We start from the raw sequence: 25,155 nt of genomic DNA, 5'->3' as shown, positions 1-25,155 counted from the left end.
CCAAAACCAAATTTGTGTAAAGTTGCAAATAAAAATTTCCAGTTAACTCTGTCAAATGCTTTTTCTGCATCTAGAGATAATATTATGGTTTCAATGTTTTTATTGTATGAGTAGTCTATTAAATTAAGTAATCTACGAGTGTTTGTTGAGGAGTGCCGACCTTTTATGAAACCAGTTTGGTCAGGATGAATTAAGAGGGGGGTTATTTTCTCTAATCTCTTTGAGAGAGCTTTGCAGATTATTTTAAGGTCTACATTTATAAGGGATATTGGACGATAACTTGAGGGAAATAAAGGGTCTTTTCCTGGTTTTAGCAGGAGATTAATGTTGGCAGAATTCATATTTGGTGGTAGTCTGCCATTTTTCTTGATTTCCTGCAACAATCTATGGAATACTGGTGCCAAAATTGTCCAGAATTCTTTGTAGAATTCTGCAGGAAAGCCGTCTGGACCTGGAGCCTTGTTATTGGGCATACTTATCAGGGCTTCCTGGAGTTCACCTGGCGTCAGTGGCGAATCCAGTGCCATTGCTTGACTGTCTAGTAATTTTAGAAGAGTTACGTTGTCAAGAAACAAATCAATTTCATTTTTAGACGGGTTTATTTGTGGTTAATATAAAGTTTCATAGAAATCCCTAAAAATGTTGTTTATTCTTCCAGGGTCATATATTGTGTTCCCCGATAAATCTTTAGTAGCACATATAGTTGTTTTTTCTTTATTTATTTTTAACTGGTTTGCTAGAAATCGACCTGATTTGTTACTGTGTTCAAAATTCTGCAAGCGAAGTCTTTGTACAAGGAATTGTGTTTTTCTATTAATAATTTCATTTAATTCTAGTTTTGTTTTGCATATTTTGTTCATTATTTCTTGATCTTGGTGGAACGCGTAGGCTTCTTCTAAGGATTTGATGGTTTTTTCTAATTCCTGAATATTTTTGTTTTCTTCTTTCTTTTTGTGTGATGAGAAAGAAATTATTTTACCTCTCATCACAGCTTTTCCTGCTTCCCATAGAACAGAAGCAGATGTTCCGGGAGTGTCATTAAAGTCTAAATATGAAATCCATTCCTTTTTAAAATATTTAATAAAGTCTTCATCTTTAAGTAGTGATGTGTTAAATCTCCAGTTTTTACTTGGCGTAGTATTATTCTTGTGCATTAGTGTTAAAGATACAGGAGCATGATCGCTGACAGCTATAGGGTGAATCTCAGTGTCTGAAATGTCACTCAGCAGTGAGCTGCTGACCAAAAAATAATCCAGACGAGAGTAGGAGTGATGAACATGTGAGAAGAAAGTATATTCCTTACTGTTGGGGTGAAGGGAGCGCCATGCATCGCAAAGGCCATAGTCGCTCATATACTGTTTGATTATATTTGTGGATTGCCAATTGCGCTGAGTTCCTGTTGTGTTGAGCCTATCCATTTCTTCATTTAGTCCAAGGTTGAGGTCGCCTCCAAGAATGAGTGTGCAATCAAGGTGTTCAGAGAGTGCACTAAAAAATCCGTGGAAGAATGAGACATAGCTTGGCCTGGACATAGCTTTCAAAAGCCATCGCTGAAGGTGAATTGAATTTAGAGGAACCTTTATTTCCCAGAGTTCTCCCAAAGCAGAGGTTAAAATCTTTGCCAGTTGGCAGCTGTGTAGCGTAACTGACTACATACAATTTATTAGAGACGATTGGAGCATCTGCAGGCCCTTTTGCATCCCCGGAGAGTAGTAGAGTGGAGTGGCAATTCAGAGAGGGGGTCAGTGGGGGGTGATGGGGAAGAGAAGAGAGGACAGAGTAGGACGCAGATTATTAGGGTGCTTTTGAATTTCACTGAAAGACAGGGTGTAGCTGATGGAGCTTTCAATCTCATTCACATCAGAAGGCTAGCTAGCCAAAGAGATGAAGGGGAAAAAAATTAGTCGGTCTCAGTGCATGTTATTTGTTCCACTTACCGCTCCTGCTTTCAAAGATTGCATGTGGGGGTTTTGGGTGGGGGTATGTGTGTGTGGGCAGGTATATGTGTGTGAGCTGCATGTCTCGTGAAGCTAAATGTGTGGTGCACACTGCATGCATATACTCATTTGAAAACTTGTCAAATATCTACCTTTCTGATGCTACTGAGGCTCTCTACAACTATCCTTTTACTACAGCACATATACAATGCACATAGAAATATGCTGATCTACTGGACTCCAGCATCTCATGCATTATGGACGTTTGGGGAACTGAGGAAGAACCTGTTTGTTATTCAAGTTGTGTAACAAGAAGTACACAGCACACATACACATTGTCAACAGTGAGCTAATGCAGTATATAGACATCTCCAGATCGAAGGAAAATATACAACCACAGTGAGCATAAAAAATTGGCTATAAAGATGACCCACAAATACAGTTTATTCCAGTTTCCCTATGTAGCTAGGAGCAAATGTCTCTTTCTTTTTCCATGCACATAGTTTAGTGACTTCAGATTTGATGGTCTGAATACAGTATCTCCTTGAGCTAGGATACCCTTGAAGAAGCAATATTTCCTCACAGCTGGATTGACCTACAATACACACAGGGGTGCTTTAGGGGTGTCAGTGCCAAAATGTATGTATGTGTATGTGGGGCAATGACATACAAGGATAACACTAGAAATGTGTTATTTTGGACCATAATTCTATCCGTCTTGACAACACTACCAAAAATATATAAAATATCAGTGATGGGAAGGGCATAAAGTGGAATGATAACTGCAAAGCCATTTTAAGTACGAACAAATGATGATTTGAAACAGATGACCTACATACTTGAACTTGTATTGCTTTCACTGAAACTAAATGTAATAGGTTGCAAATGTATCACTTTTTAGGAAGGTGCAAGTCCATATATGATAGTGCGGGAGAGATCCTAAGCAAATAGATCATAATAGCCTTAATGCTCAAAGTGCTCTACAAATAAAAATACAATTCAACATTTTTTCATATTTTGCCTTCCATTTAAAAATATTTAAGTATCTGCTTCAAAAAGTACATAGAAGACAGTAACAGGTAAGTTTCTTAGATTTGTGTGCATTTACTAATACACCAATTAGGCATTCAAAAAACATTGAACTTTGATATTTAATTAATAATAAAATCTCCTTTGGCCACAGCTACTTAAACATTAACTTTTAATAGGAAACTTTAATCATGCATACTATTCAAGATGACTATAGAGCAATCCGTTTTCACACAGCTGTGTTAGTGAAGCCATATTCTTTGAATGTCCAATGTGAATAAGTCCCTTGAGATCATGTCTGTTTGGTTAAGGTTTGAGGTCTTATATGGCAACTCCAAAAGGCTGAATATCTTTGTGTGGTTTGATCTGTCTAATGTGGAACCAACCTGGGGGATTCTGTAGTCTAACTGGGAGACTTCAACGCTCATGTGGGCAATGACAGTGAGACCTGAGGGGGAAGTGATTAGGAAGAACGATCTGCCAGATCTGAACCCAAGGGGTGTTTTGATACTGTGCAAACCACAGTCTGTCCATAACAAACACCATGTTCGAAAATAAGGGTGTCCATGAGTGCATGTACACCAGGATACCCTAGGTCGCAGGTTGATGATCAATTTTGTAATCGCATCATAAGAGCTACCATATATTCCGCACACTCACATGAAGAAAGGTGCTGAGCTGTCAACTGATCACCACCTGGCCATGAGTTAGATCAGGTTACAGGGGAGGATTCTGGACACACCTGGGGTCACTAAACGTATAGCGAGGGTAAACTGGGAACACCTGACAGAAGCCCCCATCCATGAGATCTACAAGTCCAACCTCTGGCAGATGTTCAACAGTGTTCAACAACAAACAACTTAAACAATCACAAAGAAAGAACAATACAGTATCCACATCTGAACCAAAGAGTAAAACAGTGAAATGTGGATTATTAAATATTAGGTCTCTCTCCTCCAAGTCTCTGTTAGTACATGACTTAATAATTGATCAACAAATTGATTTACTCTGCCTTACAGAAACCTGGTTGCAGCAGGATGATTATGTTAGTTTAAATGAATCAACACCCCCGAGTCATTCTAACTACCAGAAATCTCGAAGCACAGGTCGAGGGGGTGGTGTGGCAGCAATTTTTCACACCAGTCTATTAATTAATGAAAGACCAAGACAGACTTTTAATTCATTTGAAAGCCTGATGCTTAGCATTGTCCACCCCAGCTGTGAAACTCAGAAACCATTCTTACTTGTTATCATCTATCGTCCACCTGGGCCTTACACAGAGTTTCTGTCTGATTTCTCAGACTTTATATCTAATTTAGTTCTGAGCTCAGATAAAATAATTATTGTGGGTGATTTTAACATCCATGTAGATGCTAAAAATGACAGCCTCAACATGGCATTTAATCTGTTGTTAGACTCAATTGGTTTCTCTCAAAATGTAAAAGAACCCACCCACCACTTTAATCACACTCTAGATCTTGTTTTAACATATGGCATAGAAACTGAACATTTAACAGTGTTTCCTGAAAACCCTCTCCTGTCTGATCATTTCTTGATAACATTTACATTTACAATAATTGATTACGCAGCAGTGGAGAGTGGACTTTATCAAAGTAGATGTCTTTCTGAAAGCGCTGTAACTAAGTTTAAGAATATAATCCAGCCACTGTTATCATCGTCAATGCCCTGTACCAACACAGAGCAGAGCAGCTATCTGAACGCTACCCCAACAGAGGTCGATTATCTTGTTAATAATTTCACCTCCTCACTACGTACGACTCTGGATACTGTAGCTCCAGTGAAAACTAAGGTCTCTAATCAGAAGTACCTGACCCCGTGGTATAATTCTCAAACACGTACCCTAAAGCAGATGACTCGTAATCTGGAGAGGAAATGGCGTGTCACAAATTTAGAGGATCATCATTTAGCCTGGAGAAATAGTTTGTTGCTTTATAAGAAAGCCCTCCGCAAAGCCAGAACAGCTTACTACTCATCACTGATTGAAGAAAATAAGAACAACCCCAGGTTTCTCTTCAGCACTGTAGCCAGGCTGACAAAAAGTCAGAGCTCTGTTGAGCCAACCATCCCTTTAACGTTAACTAGTGATGACTTCATGAACTTCTTCACAAATAAAATTTTTATCATTAGAGAAAAAATTACCAATAATCATCCCACAGATGTAATATTATCTACAGCTACTCTTAGTTTCATTGATGTTAAGTTAGACTCTTTTTTTCCAATCGATCTTTCTGAGTTAACTTCAATAATTACTTCCTCCAAACCATCAACGTGTCTTTTAGACCCCATTCCTACAAAACTGCTCAAAGAAGTCCTGCCATTGATTAATTCTTCGATCTTATATATGATCAACCTATCTCTAATAATCGGCTATGTACCACAGGCCTTCAAGGTGGCTGCAGTTAAACCTTTACTCAAAAAGCCATCTCTAGACCCAGCAGTCTTAGCTAATTATAGGCCAATCTCCAACCTTCCTTTCATATCAAAAATCCTTGAAAGAGTAGTTGTCAAACAGCTAACAGATCATCTGCAGAGGAATGGTTTATTTGAAGAGTTTCAGTCAGGTTTCAGAGTTCATCACAGCACAGAAACAGCTTTATTGAAGGTTACAAATGATCTTCTTATGGCCTCTGACAGTGGACTCATCTCTGTGCTTGTCCTTCTTGACCTTAGTGCAGCATTCGATACTGTTGACCATAATATTCTATTAGAGCGATTAGAACATGCTGTAGGTATTACAGGTATTGCACTGCAGTGGTTTGTATCATATCTATCTAATAGACTCCAATTTGTGCATGTAAATGGAGAGTCCTCTTCACACACTGAGGTTAATTATGGAGTTCCACAGGGTTCGGTGCTAGGACCAATTCTGTTTACATTATACATGCTTCCCCTAGGCAGCATCATTAGAAGACATAGCATACATTTTCACTGCTATGCAGATGACACCCAGCTCTATCTGTCCATGAAGCCAGATAACACACACCAATTAGTTAAACTGCAGGAATGTCTTAAAGACATAAAGACTTGGATGGCCACTAACTTTCTGCTTCTTAACTCAGATAAAACTGAGGTCATTGTACTCGGCGCTGAAAAGCTTAGAAATATGGTATCTAACCAGATTCTTACTCTGGATGGCATTACCTTGGCCTCCAGTAACACTGTGAGGAACCTTGGAGTCATTTTTGACCAGGATATGTCCTTCAACGCACATATTAAACAAATATGTAAGACTGCGTTCTTCCATTTGCGCAACATCTCTAAAATTAGAAATATCCTGTCTCAGAGTGACGCTGAAAAACTAGTTCATGCATTTATTACTTCCAGGCTAGACTACTGCAATTCATTATTATCAGGATGTCCAAAAAACTCACTGAAAAGCCTTCAGTTAATCCAAAATGCTGCAGCAAGAGTACTGACAGGGACTAGAAGGAGAGAGCATATTTCTCCTGTTTTGGCTTCCCTTCATTGGCTTCCTGTTAAATCCAGAATTGAATTCAAAATCCTGCTCCTCACATACAAGGTCTTAAATAATCAGGCCCCATCTTATCTTAATGACCTTGTAGTACCATATCACCCTATTAGAGCACTTCGCTCCCGCTCTGCAGGCCTACTTGTTGTTCCTAGAGTATTTAAAAGTAGAATGGGAGGGAGAGCCTTCAGTTTTCAGGCCCCTCTTCTGTGGAACCAGCTTCCAGTTTGGATTCAGGAGACAGACACTATCTCTACTTTTAAGATTAGGCTTAAAACCTTCCTTTTTGCTAAAGCATATAGTTAGGGCTGGACCAGGTGACCCTGAATCCTCCCTTAGTTATGCTGCAATAGATGTAGGCTGCCGGGGGATTCCCATGATGCATTGAGTTTTTCCTTTCCAGTCACCTTTCTCACTCACTATGTATTAACAGACCTCTCTGTATTGAATCGTATCTGTTATTAATCTCTGTCTCTCTTCCACAGCATGTCTTTATCCTGTCTTCCTTCTCTCACCCCAACCGGTCGCAGCAGATGGCCGCCCCTCCCTGAGCCTGGTTCTGCCGGAGGTTTCTTCCTGTTAAAAGGGAGTTTTTCCTTCCCACTGTCGCCAAAGTGCTTGCTCATAGGGGGTCATATGATTGTTGGGCTTTTCTCTGTATCTATGAAGCGCCTTGAGGCGACATTTGTTGTGATTTGGCGCTATATAAATAAAATTGAATTGAATTGAATTGTTCCAAGAGCAAGTGGGGACATTGAGTCCTAATGAACCATGTTTAGCACTTCCAATGCTGAAGCTGCTGAACTGACCTGTGGCCGCAAGGTGGTTGGTGCATGCTATGGTTGTAACCTCCAAACCAGATGGTGCACACTGGAGTTGAACAGAGCCATCAGGCTGATGAAGGAGACCTATCCATCTTGGTTAGCCTTTGGAATTCAAAGGCAGCCGATAGATACCAACAGGCCAAGCAGAATGTGGTTTTTGGTGGTGGCTGAAGAAAAATCTCGGCTGTGGGAGGAGTTTGGAGAGGCCACGGAAAAAGACTTTTGGATTGCCCGAAAGAGATTCTGGCAAACTGTCAGGCGACTGAGGAGGTTCTCTTTTTGCACTGTGTATGGTGGAAGAGTGTGGGTGAAGTGCTGCTGATTTCAACTGAGGATATTTTTGGACAGTGGAAGGAATACTTCAAGGACTTCCTTAATCCCATCAACAAGTTTTCCATAGAGGAAGCAGAGTTTGGGGACAAGGGGGATGACTCGTCCATCACTGGGGGCAAGGTCACTGAGCCAGTTAAATAACTTCTTAGTGGCAGGCCCCCTGGGGTGGATGAGATTTGCCCTGAGCTCCTGAAAACTCTAGATGTTGTAGGGCTGTCTTGGTTGACACACCTCCACGATGTTTAGTGGAGATCAGGTGCAGTACCTCTAGATTGGCAGATTAGGGTAGTGCTTCCCATTTTTGAAAAAGGGGACCGAAGGATATGCTCCAACTAGAGGTGGATCACACTCCTCAGCCTCTATGCCAGTGTTACGTTCCCCCCGGTGCTGGAAAAGAACTGGTCATGTCCATGTCCATGGTCATGGAACACTGGAACACCTCCTTACCCCCTCAATGATACTTTAGAGTACATGACATTTTGCCCAAGTGGTCTACATGTGTTTTGTGGACTTGGAGAAGGCATTCGACTGTGTCACTTGCGCGTTCTGTGAGAGGTGCTTTGGGAGCATGTGGTATCTGTCCCGCTGCTAGGAGCCATTCGATCCTTATACAACTGTTTGAAGAGAATTCTTTTGTTTATCTACAACTGTAACTTCGACAGGGATCTCACAAATTCCCAAAGGTCTGGTGAACATTTTAAGCCATTGCAATGTGCAGAAAACAAACCTTATTTCATATATGGGAGTGACAAAAAGTGCAGTACTTTATTCTGGCTATCAAGTTGTACCACCATTTATCAATCAAGAAACTGTTAGTATTGCAATATAAAATGTATTTGTTTTGTCCGTTCTCTCTAAGCTTTTCTTTTTTCCCCTCTTTCTCATGATCTCCCAAATGGTCATGGCACAACATGGCATGCTGCCCCTCCCTGATAGCGGTTTTTCCAGAGGTTTCTTCTTTTCCTTCACATTGTCACCAAGTGCTTGCTCATAGGTGTTTGCTCAACTGATTGTTGGGCGTTTTCCCTATAATAGTTTCTTTGCCATGTAATATAAATTACATGTTGTTGTTAATGGAATTGAACTTAGAAAATGTACTTATTATATTATACATACATAAACACAAATCACAGTTAGAGAGAGACGTACGAGAGGGAGAATCTGCAACAGCAAAAGGTAAAGCCCTTCAAAAGACTCATTTCATACTTTATCACAGCTGTCCATGCAAGGTTGAATAAGATAGAAATTGTTTCATGATTCATATTCAACACGGGTGCTGGACATAAAACTCCCTTTAATGGCACAACAGGCAACCACAGAACTTGTTCTATCTTGTTGGAAACAAATACGAGAAGGAAAATCATACCTAGCCCATACCTAAGACTATGATCAACAAGCTTGTATTGTTTGTGTTTTGGGTTTTTTTGGACCGAAAAATGGCCATCTAAGTTTAAACTAAACTTGTAACTTGCATAAAAGTAACAATGCTAAAATGCTTTCCCATAAGACAGAAGTGAGAGCAAACATATCCTTTAGGCCAAGTGCTACTGCTGCATTACACCACTCAACGCTATCCCATTATCAACTCTGTGCCACGTTCAACTGCTGTGAAAACCAATCCACACCCCCTGGTTCTCCTGCCAAGCCATTATCAACTTCTCGTATTTTGACAAGCTGCGATAAAGTAGAATATAGTCCTGTGCTCCATTGACAGCCAGTATCATGAGTTTTCACACACTGTAAAATCGATGTTATTGCCAGACATGAAGCAAATCATGTGACCAACAGTCAAATTTATAGCAAAGATAAACAGTCACAAACACGTTAATAAATCTGTTTAATCAGAGAAGGATGAAAATATATACACACAAGAATATACACAAGGAAAAAAAAATATTGTAACTTTGTAATTGCTGGCCTCATGTAAGGTTTATTAAAAGATTAGCGTCAAGAATCTTCCAAATAACTTTCTCATTTGGTTTTTTATACATTTCAGTTATTGCAACTGACAACATTCTCAGTTGGTTGGTAAAATGAAATAATTTTAATGAAATAGTGATTCGATTTAGACTCCTAATGTAGCACCCCGGTAAGTATTACTGTTGTATTTAAACAGGTATCACTGATTAGATCATTATTCTCTGATAATAGGAGGGGGAAAAAAATAGCGTTGTTAAGAATTTTTGCAAAGCAAGTTTAGCATACCCAGGATAACTTTTTCTTATCTGGGCTCAGTTATCTTAATACTAGCAATTCAGCAATGTGGTCACACTATGGTGGTTATCAAATGTAGACTCAGCTTGCCTATAAATTTGGATTAAAAGTCAGCAAATGGAAATAGTTATCCTGTTTTAGGATTAAACCACTGTATCTCTTAGTGGCCACGCTTTTGTACACACTGTATTTTAATGTATGTGAATAACATCTACACTAACAATAAACTGACAGTAAGAAAAAAAAAAAGACTTGTGTCATTTTCCTAGTCTTTATGTGATTCAACTCAAATGTTTTGACTGCTGTGGTAAGGGTAGCCTGTCATATCATTGTTTACCTCAAATGTCAGGTGTGAAGTCCATGTCTATGTGTTATAATTAACACTTTTCAATTGTGTTTTGGTCAAGGTGTTTACAATGTCCATCTTGCAAATCATTATATATTGCTAATCAGAAAGAAAAACAAGAACAACACCTTTAACACTTAAAAAAAAACTTAGTCCCTATTACTGTCCTATCACTGGGAGATAAGGGGTCTTCTGTGTATGGTTATGTTATTTTCCTGAGCACTGATTGGTCAGTAGAGGGTGATTTTGTAACTGCTAATTCTTTATCTCAAACATTACCTGCTGTAGTGCAGGTGCTTAACTGGCTTTAATTCATCAGTCATTATAGAATTATGAAAAACAAAAACAAACAAACAATTGTATATTACATATTATTAGTGTCTTATTTGCTTAGTTCTGATGACTATAAATGTCATCTGACTTTTATAACCTGTAACCTTCATGTCACTCTAAAATTTTGCCCTACTGACATGTTTAACTTTGTTCAAAAGGTTGTACTAAATGTGAGTGGCTACGCTGTATCGTATTGTTCCCTGGATAATTACGGCATCTTTCTGTGTCATGACCGTTCTTGTTTCATAATAGACGTTTTAGAAAAAAAACATATCTTTACCCTTCCCTCTTGTCCAATTTTTGGGATGCATTTAAACAGAACAAACACATACAAATAAAGAGAAGCAAATCTCTGTAAATGTGTCTGGCACCCTTTGCATCTGGAACACACTGTACAGAGCTATTTTGTTGTTTGACAACAGGCACTAAAGCAAAGACTTGCATCTGCACTCTCACACACATCATTTTGACCTCTGGTAGGTCACTGCGGTGGGATGAGCCAAAATGAAGCAATCTCCCTGCACTCACACTTCATGGGATATCATACTGAGTGTGTCAGTCAGAACATGTTACTTGATTAACAACCTAAAAATAGATCCCACGCAGTGATGAGTGTTATCCCTGGTACACAACACTCGACAGCAATGCTTACACACTAACACTCATATTTTGAACACACAGAGTCGATCGTGATTCAACTCATGCCCTTCCTATTAAGAAAAAGAGCAGGCAAAATGGAAAGTGCACCCAAATGTGGCTGTGACTATGAGTATTATATGCATCTGTCTTAGGATTAAACCACTGTATCTCTTAGTGGCCACGCTAAGAGATACAGTGTAACTTTTGCTTTTCTGTAACACAACCTCAGTGACACAACATACTGTGCAGCTCTCAGCTTTGAAGATAAATGTGTGCACAGTAAACTGTGAGTGTCAGAGACATATCATACCATCTTTAATGCATAAATAGTCACCTGGCATCCAGCCATGACAGCATATGGCTAAAAAACTGTTTCAATCAAAGGAAAATAGCTGCCACTAAACATTTATAGACCTGTTTGTGTCCTAGTCCAGTCCATTCCACACTGTGCTGACTGTCTTACTTTCAGCAACTAACAGGATTTTAAGAATATTCATCAGTATGTGGGGTTGAATAAAAAGGTTCTAAAGCTCAGCACATAGTTCATGCTACATTTTCTCCTTGGAAGTCTAGGACTAAACTTGCAAATCCTGATTTGTGATTTAAACATGGACTTCAAACTTGTGCAAAGAGCTCTGAATGTGACCCAATCTTCATGTGCAGGATGATGCCTGGCGTGGAGAGTTTTCTGCTGCACACAAAAAATCAAACAGCAGTCTCCAAAAAAAGAGTCCACAACGTCCAAACCTGAAGGCAGGAGAATCACCAGAACCATGCTCATCAACTGACTTTGTATGCAACCACACAAGCCATCTTGGATTTATATCCTGAAAGCAGATGGTTGATTGTACTGTCACTCCTAATTTGTCTCTCCAAAGGTGAGTCCATAAAAAGTTCAAAAGAAGTATGTTGTGATAATTTTTGCTCATTTTTGTTTTAACGAATAAACTAACAAAAACAAAAAAAACGTTGAGCAGTTGTGCGCAAACACTACAGTAACACACAAACAAATGGAGTAGTGGGACCACTGAACTGAGAGATGCCTGCAAAAATGGTAGGCTAGCCGATTAACCCACTTTGATTTGTAACTCTGTCTAATCCCCCCTGCAGCAGGGCCTCAGCCTTGTGTCATTATCAAATAGGCATATAAAAAATGAAAATGAGAGATACACTTTGGAGGGAGAGAGAGAAAGAGAGAGACAGATGAGAAAATATAACAGAGCAACATAATATAGGGGTAGAAATTATTACCTTGCAATACTCAATAGAACAGTGGCAATATGCTGTTAAATCGCCCTGCTCTGCCCACCGACACGAAAACAAGATGATGTCAGACCTACTGCTGCAGGGAATGTGCTGTTGTCTGAACATCCAGCCCATCATTCTCTGTCACAGGCAGCAGTGAATCAGATGCTTAACTAGTGAGCTTGTTTAACCTGAGGGAATTGATTACACGCCTTCCTTCCCTTGACATTTAGAGCTATGGTACTAATTGTACAATATGCAATGTCTGTAATATTAATAGAAATCTAAGAAGTACATTTCTGGTGCATGTGTGGATACAGTGATGGGTGTGTGAAACTCAGCTGATTATATTTCAAAGATAACCAGATTTGAGTTATACCAAGACGTGAAAATGCAGTGGCCAAACACTTAAAGGATTCCTCAATGTACAATTTAGTGTACCCATGGGACACCCAGCTTTTAATATTTTGAAAAGTTTTAGTGGGTTTGTTTTTTTGCATTTGCGAAAGTGTTGATCTCCATATGTTCCTTTCTTTGTTCTGCCTATCCAGTTTCCTTAACAGGAAAGAGTGCAGAGAGGCAAAGTGCAGTAAGACAATGGTATTCTGGCAGTAAATATAACCATCTTTGCTGTTTAGCTTGCATTCAACCCAGCACAGAAACTTTTTAACAGCTTAAGGTTCAACACTTTTAACCTTAAGATGGAAGAGGATGAAAAGTGAGAGGCTAAGTATAGCAAGGCTGTGAACTGTGCCTAAACTTTGAACCTAATTAAATACCATCCATCCATCCATACATACATGTTCTTCCACCTATCTGGGGCTGGGTCACGGGGCAGGAGCCTAAGTGGATAACCATCACCTCCAGTTTGTCCGTGGGAACAAAGGTGTACTCAGGCCAGCCGAGAGATATAATCTCTCCAGCGTGTCCTGGGTCTGCCCCATGGCCTCCTGCTGGTGGGACATGCCCGGAACACCTCACCGAGTAGGCGCCCATGAGGCATCCTCATCAGATGCCCGAATCACCTCAACTGGCTCCTTTCAATTTGTACACAGCAAATTCAAAAGTGTTAAATGTTTTGGTGTTAGTAGTCTTAGAGTTAATTTTACTCTAAGTAGAGTCACATTCTTTTAATGTAACTCTGAGGTGTAAAATAATAGTAGTTAAAATCGAGTGTTAAAAATGAGTGTTTCTATTTCAAATCTGGAGGTGTTACAATGGAAACATTAACTCTTGACCTCTTAACTCTGAACTCCTACAGGGGCTATGACACCAATAGAGTAAATTCACAGACTCCGCCCCCAGCACGGCTCCAATCGAAGCTGAAGTGAAGCCGTTTCAGAACATTTTGCTCTACATATTTGAGTTGTTTGCCATGCTTGGTAAGTCATGTTTTCAAAGATTGTTTCAATTATTGTTATTAGCTTTTACTTCTGTGGCTCTTTGGAGTTGAGACAAAGCTGTGTGAAAGGCATTAGCCATGTTGCTCGGTGATAGCATAATATTCTGTTTTAGCTAGCTGAAAGGTATTGTTTGCGGGCAAATACCACAGCCTTGAAAAAAAGCTTGCATGTGAATTTTCAGTCAAATTTCTTGGTCAAATACACTTAAAACAATGTCTAGAATGTGAAATGTTGATATAATGGTGCTACTTGAAGCCTGAAAACGATCTCCCATAAAAAACGAGCAAACAGCAGTAGCAGATGTCCCGAGTCCCGACTGAGTTCTACGTTAGCACTTAGATTCCTCCAGAGTTTTGTGCACACGGTTTAGGTAAAAATGAAAAAGGTTGAGGTTTTACATTTAGTTCAGTATTACCTGTTGTCTGTGTCCTTGTCTTTTGGGAAAATACTTTACACAAGTAATGGCTCAAAGGATTCCTTTTTTTTTTTTTTTACTGTGCTGCAATTGATTTGTGCCATTAATTAGTGTCAGCTAATTTTGTTTTCAATCTCCACATAGGATATGCTTGTGAAGATGGAATATGGGGGAGAGCAGAAGTGCGTTGAAGTTCCACAAAGTGATGAATGAAGGACATGCATATTGTATTTTGTATTTATTGAAATAAGTGATGAGAATGCTGTTATTTGCATTTACCAGCTCACCTATGTCAGACCTTTTGATAAATGAAATTCTAATGAAAGTGAGAACATGTACACTGTTACATCTTTCAGAAAATGTTTTGAAATTGTGGTGCACAGTTCAGAATAAATGTTTTTCAAAAACCATTGCGTCTTTTTAGTAAATGTTTATTTCCAAAAGAAATTTCTAGAAGTTCAGAACAGTAAAATTCCCGTTTTTTAGAATTAATTAGAAGATAACTCTTACGTAGTTAAACTAAAATACTCTTTGAGAGTTAATATATAAACTCTTAACACCAAGTGTTAAATTATCAACTCCAGAGAGATTTGGTGTTTAACACTAAATCAGAGTTAACATACCAACTCTCCAAAAAGAGTTAAATTAACACTCTCTGGTGTGGACCCATATAGACACTTTAAAAGTGTTGAAATCAAATCTGACAGTGTTAATTTGGACATGCTGGATTTGCTGTGTAGGAGTAGTACTATGAACCCCTCCCGGATGGCCAAACTCTTCACCCTATCTCTAAGGGAAAAGCTAGGTTTCCTTTGGCGAAAGCTCTTTTCCACTGCTTGTATCCGTTTACTTTTCCTTTCAGTCGCTGCACAAAGCTTGTGACCATTGGTGAGGGTAGGGACATAGATTGACCGTTAAATCGAGGGCTTGGCTTTTACATTCAGCTCTCTCTTTAGAATGACGAACCGATGGACATACCAGCATTATTGCAGTCACTGCAACAATCTGTCGGTTGATCTCCCGCTCTTTTCACTCGTGAACAAGACCCCGAGATAATTAAACTCCTTCTTTCAGTAACTCATCCTTGACCTGGAGTGGGCACTCCACCTATTTCCAGCTGAGGACCATGGCCTTAGACTTGGAGGCCAACACCTAATGAAGCCAACAGAACCACATCATCTGCAAAAAGGGATTGTGAGACTGCCCAAGTGAAAGCTTTTCAACACTTGGCTACGCCTAATTAAATACAGTGATCGAAAAACTACTTTTGAATCATAACTCGGGGCTGAGGACAGGTTTTGTAAAGACGAGTTGTGTGATTTTAAAAAGATACCTGCAGTGAGATGAGAAATAATGGCAAGCTAACTCCTTAGTCACTATTTAGTCAGACATCTTTGTACACACGGCTTAAGAGATTTCGACTGCACAAAAACCTGTGGTAATCTTGTCATGGGGACAGCTGCTCCATCTTTCTCTCCTCCCTCCTCTGCCTCTGACTATTTCCTGTGCTCTCAGTAATATAATATCACTTTCAGCTGTGTCATTCTTTCTTCATGGCCACTGTTTTTGAATTTTCCTGTTGCTTCTTGACACTGATCACAATGACCTCTCTTTCTACCTTATCTGAAATTAATAGCACATAGAAAGCATTTTCCTGGTTGCCTAAATTGTCTTATTCCCGTGTTGCTGCAGCCTTCACTGTGTTCCACTTGTCTGTACCTGCTTATATGATCATCAGCCTCCTTTATGATTTACTGCCTACCCACGGCATTTTAAATGTGTTTGCTACATCTGATTGACTTTGGTTCCAACTGTTAGCTTGCTTATTGAGCAACTAAATACTCGATCTTCTCTACAGCTTCAGGCTACACTCAGCAATCCAGATTGGAGATCCTTCAGCACTCTCTTTATAACAGTTGTTGCTAGGCAGTTGTGTCATGGCGCTCAGTTTGGTACTACTTTAGTTGCTTTTAATTGCTATTAGACACAGTGTGAATGGTAAGTGGTCTAGTTAAGAAATATGTTAATTTGTTAAATTTGCAATTGTTTTTTAAAAGATAACACGAGTGGAAATCTTTTTTGTTATTACTGTAAAATATTTTACGATAACATTTAATAAAATTGCATTACAAGTGCTTTTTGATGTCCATGTCCTGTCTCTGAAACAATCAATACTTAAAATAAAGAAGTTTACTAATGAATAATTCCAACTAGTTTCCAAAATATGTGAACACTGATGGAACATGTTTACTTGCTTTGTATGTGTTAAAGAATTTACATTTACTTTACATACTATATTCATAAAGCCAACAAACAGAGTCTTAAGGCTCTGACACATGTTTTTTTTTTACTGGTATTTTATTGGTGAGGCACATCCTCGGTGATCACTTTATCGTGTACAGTGCTCATCAAAGGAGGAAATTCCTCATTTATGTTTATTCTGTTCAAGTTTTATATTTATTTTCTTAATCTCCCTAATGAAGAGGATCATTTAGAACCTTATTTCTGTTTACCTGCTTTATTATATCATGGTCTTATCGCAGAAACACAATTATTAGCTTCAGCCTCATTTATATTCTGCTAATAGCTTCTGCTAACACCTACCTGTAGGTTATGTGTTCTTATTGTTGACATTAAAAAAAGTAATCCTATGTTGTGTACACAAACACCCACATAAATTATGCCTTTTTTTAACAAGATTTAAGTGGCCCATGACTTAACTGTAAATAAATTACTAAAACTCTATAGGCTGACATCCATCCATCTGTTTTCATAACCATGTATCCAATTCAGGATCATAGGCAGAGCTGGAGCCTATCACACATAGGAAAGAGGTGGGGGACACCCATGACAGGTTGCCAGTCTACCACAGAGACACAGCGACATGGGTATAGGTGTGAATGTGAGCAGTCACAACTATACAGCCAAAATAGAATCACTTATTACCCTAATATACACGTCTTTGGACTTGTGAAAAATGTTGCTGCACCCACACATGCAGAGGGAGAACGTACTAACACACAGAAATGCCTCAGAATCTAGAATCTTTCTCCAGTGAGGAACAGGGTCTAACCATGTCATCACTAAAACACAATTTCATCTCCAACATCCTCTGCACAATGTCATATTTACTTGTTGTTTTCTATGCAAGGTGAAGAATTTCCATTTCCGTTTTATGTTTTTCCTCTTTATGCTGATTAGACAGAGGAAAGTCATGGCCAGATTTACAGGTGGAAAGAAGTATCACAATGAAAACTGCCATGAAAGAAAATATTAAGAGAGTGAGAGGGTGGGGAATATTCTGTGACACAAGGGTTTCTGTCTGAAGAACAAACTATACCAAGGAAACAGGTTACACCTGGAAGCAGTGGGAGAGACAAGTGAATGCCAAGGACAGGAACTTATTAGACAAGTACAGTTCAAAATGCATCACAGCTTAATAATGAGGGAGTTGAAAATATTCCCTGTGAATATAAATGTATGAGTAAACACGTTTCACTAAAATACTCACTGTGATAAATATTTTTATTTGGACTGACCTCCATATCAGCCTTTTTTCCCCTTCCACACTTTTGCTACAATAGAGTAAACAAACCTGAAAGTATTCACAAATAAATTATAAGCTTTTCCTACCAAATAACATGGTAGCATCAACATACAATAAAGGAGGTCTTTTATTTCCAAATGTGTTCTTCTATTCATATATCAAGGTTGTTCACAATTCTTACATAACATTTTCCAGTGCTTTCACAATCAGCTGATTAAATACTACAAATTAAGGATGCTTCAGATGTTGTAGGTTTTGGAAGCAAAAGTTACTGTGGCAGACTGCAACGCACAATGCAAACCTTTATGAATGCATCTGTCCATAGTCTCTTTTAGCTTATAAAGTAGTTTTATGGCCTGCAACTGTACAATTATTGTGTTCAGCTTGTTTTCTTAATTAAATAAATAAAAACCCTGAATGTGACCATGGGTGCATTTGTCTGGACTCTGGTCTCTTGCATTATTCCAACAACTTCACTGAGGATCTGTTAAAATACCAGTTTATGAGATGAGACATGACTATAGACCAGCGAGGGCTTTGGATTTGCGAATGTATGCATGTGCATGGGAGAAACACAGAGACACTGTACTTCTCATTAAAGACACTCTAAATTTTAAGTATGTCCATGTCTGTTCACAGACTGAGGATAAGAAGCCACTTCACTACACCAGGCACTTCAATTAGCTTTTAGCAAGTGTAACTTTTAATGAAGAAGTTTTGACTAGTTATAGCCTTCCCAAAGTTAGAGGCATGGTTATAACTTTTACAATGAAAAAAGACGATTTTTCTTAGTCATTTTAATCAAAGTATGCCATCAAGTTGCAAAATTTCCAACTCAAATAAATATTACCAATATTTTCTAAATTGCTTGTTTCAAATTTATACCTGAGCAAAGATGATTTAATAGTTTCACATTTAATTTGACACTTTACACACCAAAAAACATTGGTGTGTCTTCACAAATTCACACATTTTGATTGAGTTTTAGCACATTTCTTTTTATTTCCTTCCACAAATGAAAGGTGTTTCACTTTGTGAATCTTCACACATTGCTTCTGCGCTTTCATTAGTTACTATGCAACAACCATGGAGCAGGAGTATGGGAATAATTGGAGTACTGGCAAAGCCTGCAGCAATCAACCTGTGTATAGCTTTGGTGAAACCCTGCCAAAGTGTGTGGGCTTTGACAAAAAAAAGACAATAGAGCTGATGTATTCTTTAATGAAAATAGATTTAGTGGGGCTCATTATTTTCTAAGATTACATGACACCCATCAATTGGTTTAACCTTATTATGATCTGATTAAGCAGATGTTTTCTTCCCCACTGACATTTTATACTAAGTGTTCTTCAATGTTCAAACCCATGTCATGGAAACCTATTTAAACTAATACTGACACGGTTGAACATTCCTCCATACGTCTTCTGCTCATTGGTATACAGCTCTATCCAGATTACTGAAGGTGGCTGTGACATAGATTTAGACATATCTATAGAAGCAGGCTTAATATCATTTTAAAGCTCTTAGGTCTGGGATGAGATATTGTGCAATAGCACATAAGTGCTATCACAATCTTTCTTCCTTTTTAATATCATGTGGTAAGCAATAATCTCCTGCCTTTCAGCCAACATCCATTATAATGTATCTTTATGATATATAGTATAAGCAGTAGAGTTTTCAGTACAGTCTTCATGCATTTACACCAGATGTGCTGAGAGGTGGTACCAAAATTGAAGGGGGTCTGAAGTTTGCAGTCCCTCTCCAACAATCAATAAGCTCCTTTCGACCTTTATGTGCATCAATAATGGTATTTCTGCCTTTTGGAAGGGGATAAGAACTTTTCTTCATCCTCAGACAGGAATATTTTTCTCCTGTGAAAACTGCTGGCTTAAACTTAAAGTGCTCAGGAGCTAAACCAAAAGTAAATATTGAGACTTGAGCAGCAGAGAAGCAGAAGACAATTACTGAGAGGATTGAAGGGAGATCTACTAATGCCTCTATATTCCCACTTAATTTCCACTATTTTTTCTATTTTTTTTATTTTGACCACAACATGAATCAAGGCTTGCAAGCCACTTGCCTTAGGTTGAATGTCTAACATGTCATTGGTATTCCGAGTGTGCGTCCCTCTCTGTATGTCCACCTCTGAGTCACGCAGAATGAACCCTCTGCAGCACTAGGTACATGACCTTCCCTCCAACACCAGCACCGCTGCTGGCTCTCCACATGGTAACTTGTTAATGTCAGAGCTCTTTCTCTTATCTGTCTCTGTCTCTCTCTCTGTCTCTTTATGTCACATACTGAAAAGTGAAAAATGTGACCCCTAGGTCTTAGACAATCATATCCAAAGTCCCAAGCCAAAGATTGTGACACTGGGTCCAAAACACAGGAACAAGTGACCTTTCACTGGCCACATCCTCTTCATTGTCAAGCCGCAATCCTAAAAAAAAACAACCTTGTAATACAGTTTTCTACATGGCACAATCATCAGTGAAGATATGCATGTACAGTTTTAATATTAAAACCCCTCATAAATATTATGAGGGGTTATGTGATGAATACCAGAGACGGCCACCCATGCTTAAAGGCTGATTTAGGTTGAGAACTCATCTAAAGTGAGTTTGATGCAAATGGATCTACGACACTGAGGACAAATGGGGCAAAAGATGTATTTATTTTAAAAGGTCTTTTGCAAAATGTCAACAAATACATATGTCATCACCTGGTGTCTCTGCTTCAGATGTGAGGCCTCCAACAAAGAGTAATGCCAGACTAGCAGATTCAATTGATATATACATACCAAAACATGGATGTTCTGTTCTACCATGAAGATAAATGCAGCTCTGCTGGATGCATTCCTCTGTGACATCTCTCCATTATCCTCGACCCTCAACCCTTTTCCGTTCAATAAAGAAAGTACACAGGGAGGTTCTATCCCTGCACTGAAATAAGTGGCAGACAGAGAGCCAGATGGGGTAGAGGAAATGGAAGAAAGGAAAGTGCTTCTACACCAGCTGCTATCCTGAAAAGTGGCTACATTTAGAGGAAGACAAGAGATCAAAGATGCCGAGACCATTACACACACATGTGGCCTCTTCTTTTTATGAGACTCCAGTGGGTCAGGTGGTAATGACTCTGCTTTCACATTAGAGGGTGTTTAGTAGGCCAAACCTAACAAAGGCTTCACATGATCAAAAGAAGCAGCTTTTTTGTGTTTAGATGGAGAGTGGGATTTTTTTTGTTGTTGTTTGTCCGTGTGGGGGTGCATGAATATAAATCCCAGCTGTGGTGTGCTTGTAGGCAAGAATAATGATGTTTGGTTAGGTCAGTTTTTTTTCTGAATGTTGTTGGGAGTTGAAAGTATTAGCAAAAATAGTTTTGGCACACCATGGTATCTAGCTCATAATCTATTACAGTTTCCTGATTTGCTTCCCGCACGGCTCCATGTAATCTAAATAACATAAATATCATTATTTACTTTCTAGCACTATTGTCATTTAATAATAAGTTCCTGCTGTTGTGTATTTTCTGAGAAAATATACAGAGAGGACACAAATTAAATGAAAAACCATGATGCTCGACCCCCAATGTACAGTGAGGTGATGTAATGACCTGTTATGCTGTGGGAACCTGAACCCTGCCATTTGGGTAGACTTGATCAAAATAGGAGAAAAGTATAAGGATGTTCTAATAATAACTTTTTGCTACGATGAAACACTTCTATCGTGTCATCCTGGATGACAATTTCCCCATCCATGGGGCATAAGGGCCCAACATGGTTTAATGAGTTTGAAAATAATGTGAATCACTAGTAACACATGGTATGGTGTCCTTTTTTCCTAACCAGCCTGCATCTATAAATTGCATAAACATCTTCACATGCTTCGTTATTCTATAATTAATCTGGATGAGGATGGAAAGAACATCATGATTGCATTTGATACTTGAAAATACATCTTATTTTAGCACAGTACAGTACTGAACCTACACTCTTTTTAACAAGTACATATACATGAACAACCTCTATGTAAGGCAGCTTTCAACATCCTTCACATGGAGAAAACATGGCTTTAATTAAGAATTCAAAGCCACAGTGCTAGGCTCCGGAGACTTGCATTGTGTATGCACGTGTGTGCGTACCTGTGTATGTGTGTGTATGTGGGTGTGTGTGTGACTGATTGTGCAAGTCCTCAAATACATGCAAATAGACATATTATCATCTGTTTTCTCACTCTTGCGAATCAACAGAGGCACGGAGATAACAACACAAGCGACAGTGTTTGGGTGCTGCAGCCCACAATTTCCTAGAGTGAAACATATGCAACATATCACAGATAGCAACACCAAAACAACTGGTGCAGCAGGACACAGCTAGACATTTCATGTAAAAGTTGTAAATACTAATGTGCCAGCTCCCACTGTTGAAGTAAAACATTAAAAGAAAAGAAGTTTTTAAAAAAAATGTAGGAGTGACAATGCACCTATCAAAAGCTAATGCATAACATCATAAATATCATTTTTGCTCCCCTTTGCTTGGTGTATTATAATATAAGTATATATATATAAGTGTCAAGTATATAAGTGTCAAGCTGACCTTCCAGTGTGATAAAATACGTCTCTGTTTCTCTCAAAACCGAGGCGATGTTCTATAATATCGTCACTAGGAGGCGCACTTGTATGAAACTTAATCACCTCTCTAGCTACAGCTGCTGAAGTTCCTCCACTGTCACTATTACTAGCAAAATCCCAGCTTTGACAGACTCGTCAAAAACGATGTTTCATAAAATCTTGTCAGCGTTGAGACTTTTGTTAATATCAAAACTTCCCTCAAGATAGATGGAAGTACACTGCAGGTGCGTGCCATGTATGCAGATTGAACTTTATTCCCTAAAACAATTGATTGTGTTAGGTTAGTGATGCTTGGCTGTGCAGCCTTTTTGCTCAGAAAATGAGGCTGCAATCAGCTTAAAAGACCAAAAACCAATCGTCCATTTATTCCAGTCAATTTAAAAGCTCCAAAGAGGTTTAATTCGTGTCATGACACACAATGATCAGTGGCTTTGAAGTCTCAAACTCACACCCACTGATTTGATCTGGCACGTTCACACAGCCTATGGTGGGCATCTCCCACCATAGGCTTAAGCATAACAGTTATCACTATCGTCACACACTGTCCCAAAAGTAGAGGTGATAATGGCCTACTTACCATATTGACTTCTGATACCATGTCTATGCTGGCTATATCTATATTCATTCCCACTCCAACCGGAGCACCTGGGCAGATGAAAACAAGCACACACAAAAAAGAAGACACTGCACATCAGATGTAGCCCGAGTGATTCGCTGACATATCGGTTAATAATGAGTGCGTGACTAGGAAGCATACAGTTGTGAATTTAGCTCTTGTCAGCTGAATAATAGTTTACAGTGTTCATTTCGGTTGGAATTAGATGCGTTGGTCAGCAGTGAAAGTATTGGTATTACCTCTAAAAGTTGCTGACTTTAGCTCAGATAGTTCTAACGTATTTCCGTGACAATAAACGCCTGAGTTGGACGTTAATATTAAGAAAAATGGGCAGGTACTGTTTTTCCCCCAACTCTGGAGACTCGTCATTCAAATAAATGTGCTGGTGCAATTTATCATCCACATGTGTTCTGGCGTTAGTCGTATTTTATCTACACTGTCATTCTAAAGCTGATATATTTCCCCCCTACTTGCTTAAAACTGCCCAGTTAACACATTAACTGTAATATTTCACAGGCTGACAACGCGCTGCCTTTAACATAGTATCGGAAAATAGAAGTATATTTACCTCCGAAATCTGGCCTCAATCGTATATCATAACCTTTTAACAGTCTGTCCACCGTTTCTTTGACCAAAGACATATTGCTAGGGTCACTGACACTGGCACTATGGACGAAGAAAACACAGAAAGAGACAATCAGATTCAAACAGGATATATTCTTCAAACAGAAGTGCCTAAGTATTCCCCATGCCGTCTGTAATACACTTAGTAAAACGAGTGGAGCATCCTCCGTCACTTACCTTTGAGCGCACACCATGGCCACAATGACGGGGAGCAAGCAGACGATAAAACACATCATTCTTCGTCTTCTGAACACTACCATATTTAAACTCTGTGTTTTTTCGCTCTTTTAGGAAAGACGAGGTCTAACTTATTCTTGCCAGCGCAGTAATTCCAATGCCGGGCGCATGCGTACTCCCGACCACAACACCGAGAGGCAGCACCGCTGCCGCTGATGGTACTGGCAAATCTAGGAGAAAATTTAAAGGAGAATCAAGACTTTAGGTTGCTCAGGGGCATATGGGGGTCTCCCCGTTTCTTTCCTTTTTTTGTTTTGTTTTGGATATGCGTGAGAGAGAGAGAATGCGTGGGCGTGTGTTTTGATTTTTTACACGTTGAGCGGTTGTTTAAAAAGCGACAACTGTGATAGAAAAAGCGATAGTTCGACACTCGTGAGATTACTGAAAATTGTGGGTGTGGTTGTGTCTTTCCACTAGCTTTTTTTCTGGACATCAGTTAGCCAACTCGTCAGTCCCCGAGCAAACCACTGAAGGCACTAAATCTCTTTGCTCCTGCAGAGCAACTCGGTAGCTCTCAGTTGAAGTCTGCACGACACAGTTCATATTCTAAATTTAGCATCTTTGTTTGTGAAACAGCAGCACTGTGGTGAAGCATTTAACTAAAATCTAGTTTTATAGATTCTGGAAATGGTCACAGACCTAAGCGTTGGCCCGGTGAAGAGGAAAGGATATATATGATACGTTCTTAAACCAAAGATCTAATCGACATAGGATATGTGCAAATATTATCAGATATGAGTATACATCAGTGACATTGTTTGTCCAAACCAGGAGACAAAACTTTTCCTACAGCTGGGGTACACAACAGGTCCGCAGTTTGCTCAACGCCCAGAGAAAGAGAAAAAAAAAGCCTCTCTGTCCATGATGCTTAAACCAGTGAATTCAGTCAGCCGCTCCCCTTGACACTGTCCATGGAGCTCTCTCTCTCCCTCTCTCCCCTGTATATCGTGTCTAAACCAGCAGTTGCTCACACATCGACCTCAACGCATTGAGGCCTCTGACAAAAAGAGCAGCTTGGCTTTACATTCTGGGAAGCGCCTTGCCAGCGCAGTGCCTCGAGGTTGGAAGCGGGTTTCATGGAGGAGAGCACTATGCGCTGAAGCTTGCACTCTGTGCGTCTCACACAGCCGTGCACGCTGGTGGCTCCACGCACCGGTAAGCAGGATGTGCGCCGCTGTGTAAACTCGGACACGAAGCGTCATGAATATGGTGGGATCAGAGGCGGATGCAAAAGGCAGTGAGCCCCGTGTAGGAGTCCAGTAGCGATTCACAGCTGTGTGTGTGTGTGTGTGTG

At 39.4% G+C, this 25,155-nt stretch overlaps 1 protein-coding gene across 2 annotated transcripts in view; it reads right to left on the bottom strand.

Moving 5' to 3' along the window:
• Window positions 1-25,155, bottom strand: part of gabrb2b (gamma-aminobutyric acid type A receptor subunit beta2b) — an 82,155-nt gene extending 57,000 nt beyond the window's left edge. Inside the window, exons 1-3 of one of the 2 annotated variants that reach the window (XM_085174431.1) lie at window positions 23,802-25,155; window positions 23,569-23,660; window positions 22,962-23,029 (exon numbers count right to left, since the gene is read on the bottom strand). In XM_085174431.1, the coding sequence (XP_085030557.1) occupies window positions 22,962-23,029; window positions 23,569-23,660; window positions 23,802-23,884 (243 nt within the window). In that variant the 5' untranslated portion in view covers window positions 23,885-25,155. Of the gene's footprint in view, window positions 1-22,961; window positions 23,030-23,568; window positions 23,667-23,801 lie in introns of both variants that reach the window. The other variant, XM_085174430.1, reaches the window with a different exon arrangement.

Source organism: Neolamprologus multifasciatus, chromosome 10, assembly GCF_963576455.1.
Source record: "Neolamprologus multifasciatus chromosome 10, fNeoMul1.2, whole genome shotgun sequence".
NCBI lineage: Eukaryota > Metazoa > Chordata > Actinopteri > Cichliformes > Cichlidae > Neolamprologus > Neolamprologus multifasciatus.
Note: the sequence above shows the minus strand (reverse complement) of the source record. Positions and strands in the feature narration are given on the sequence as shown.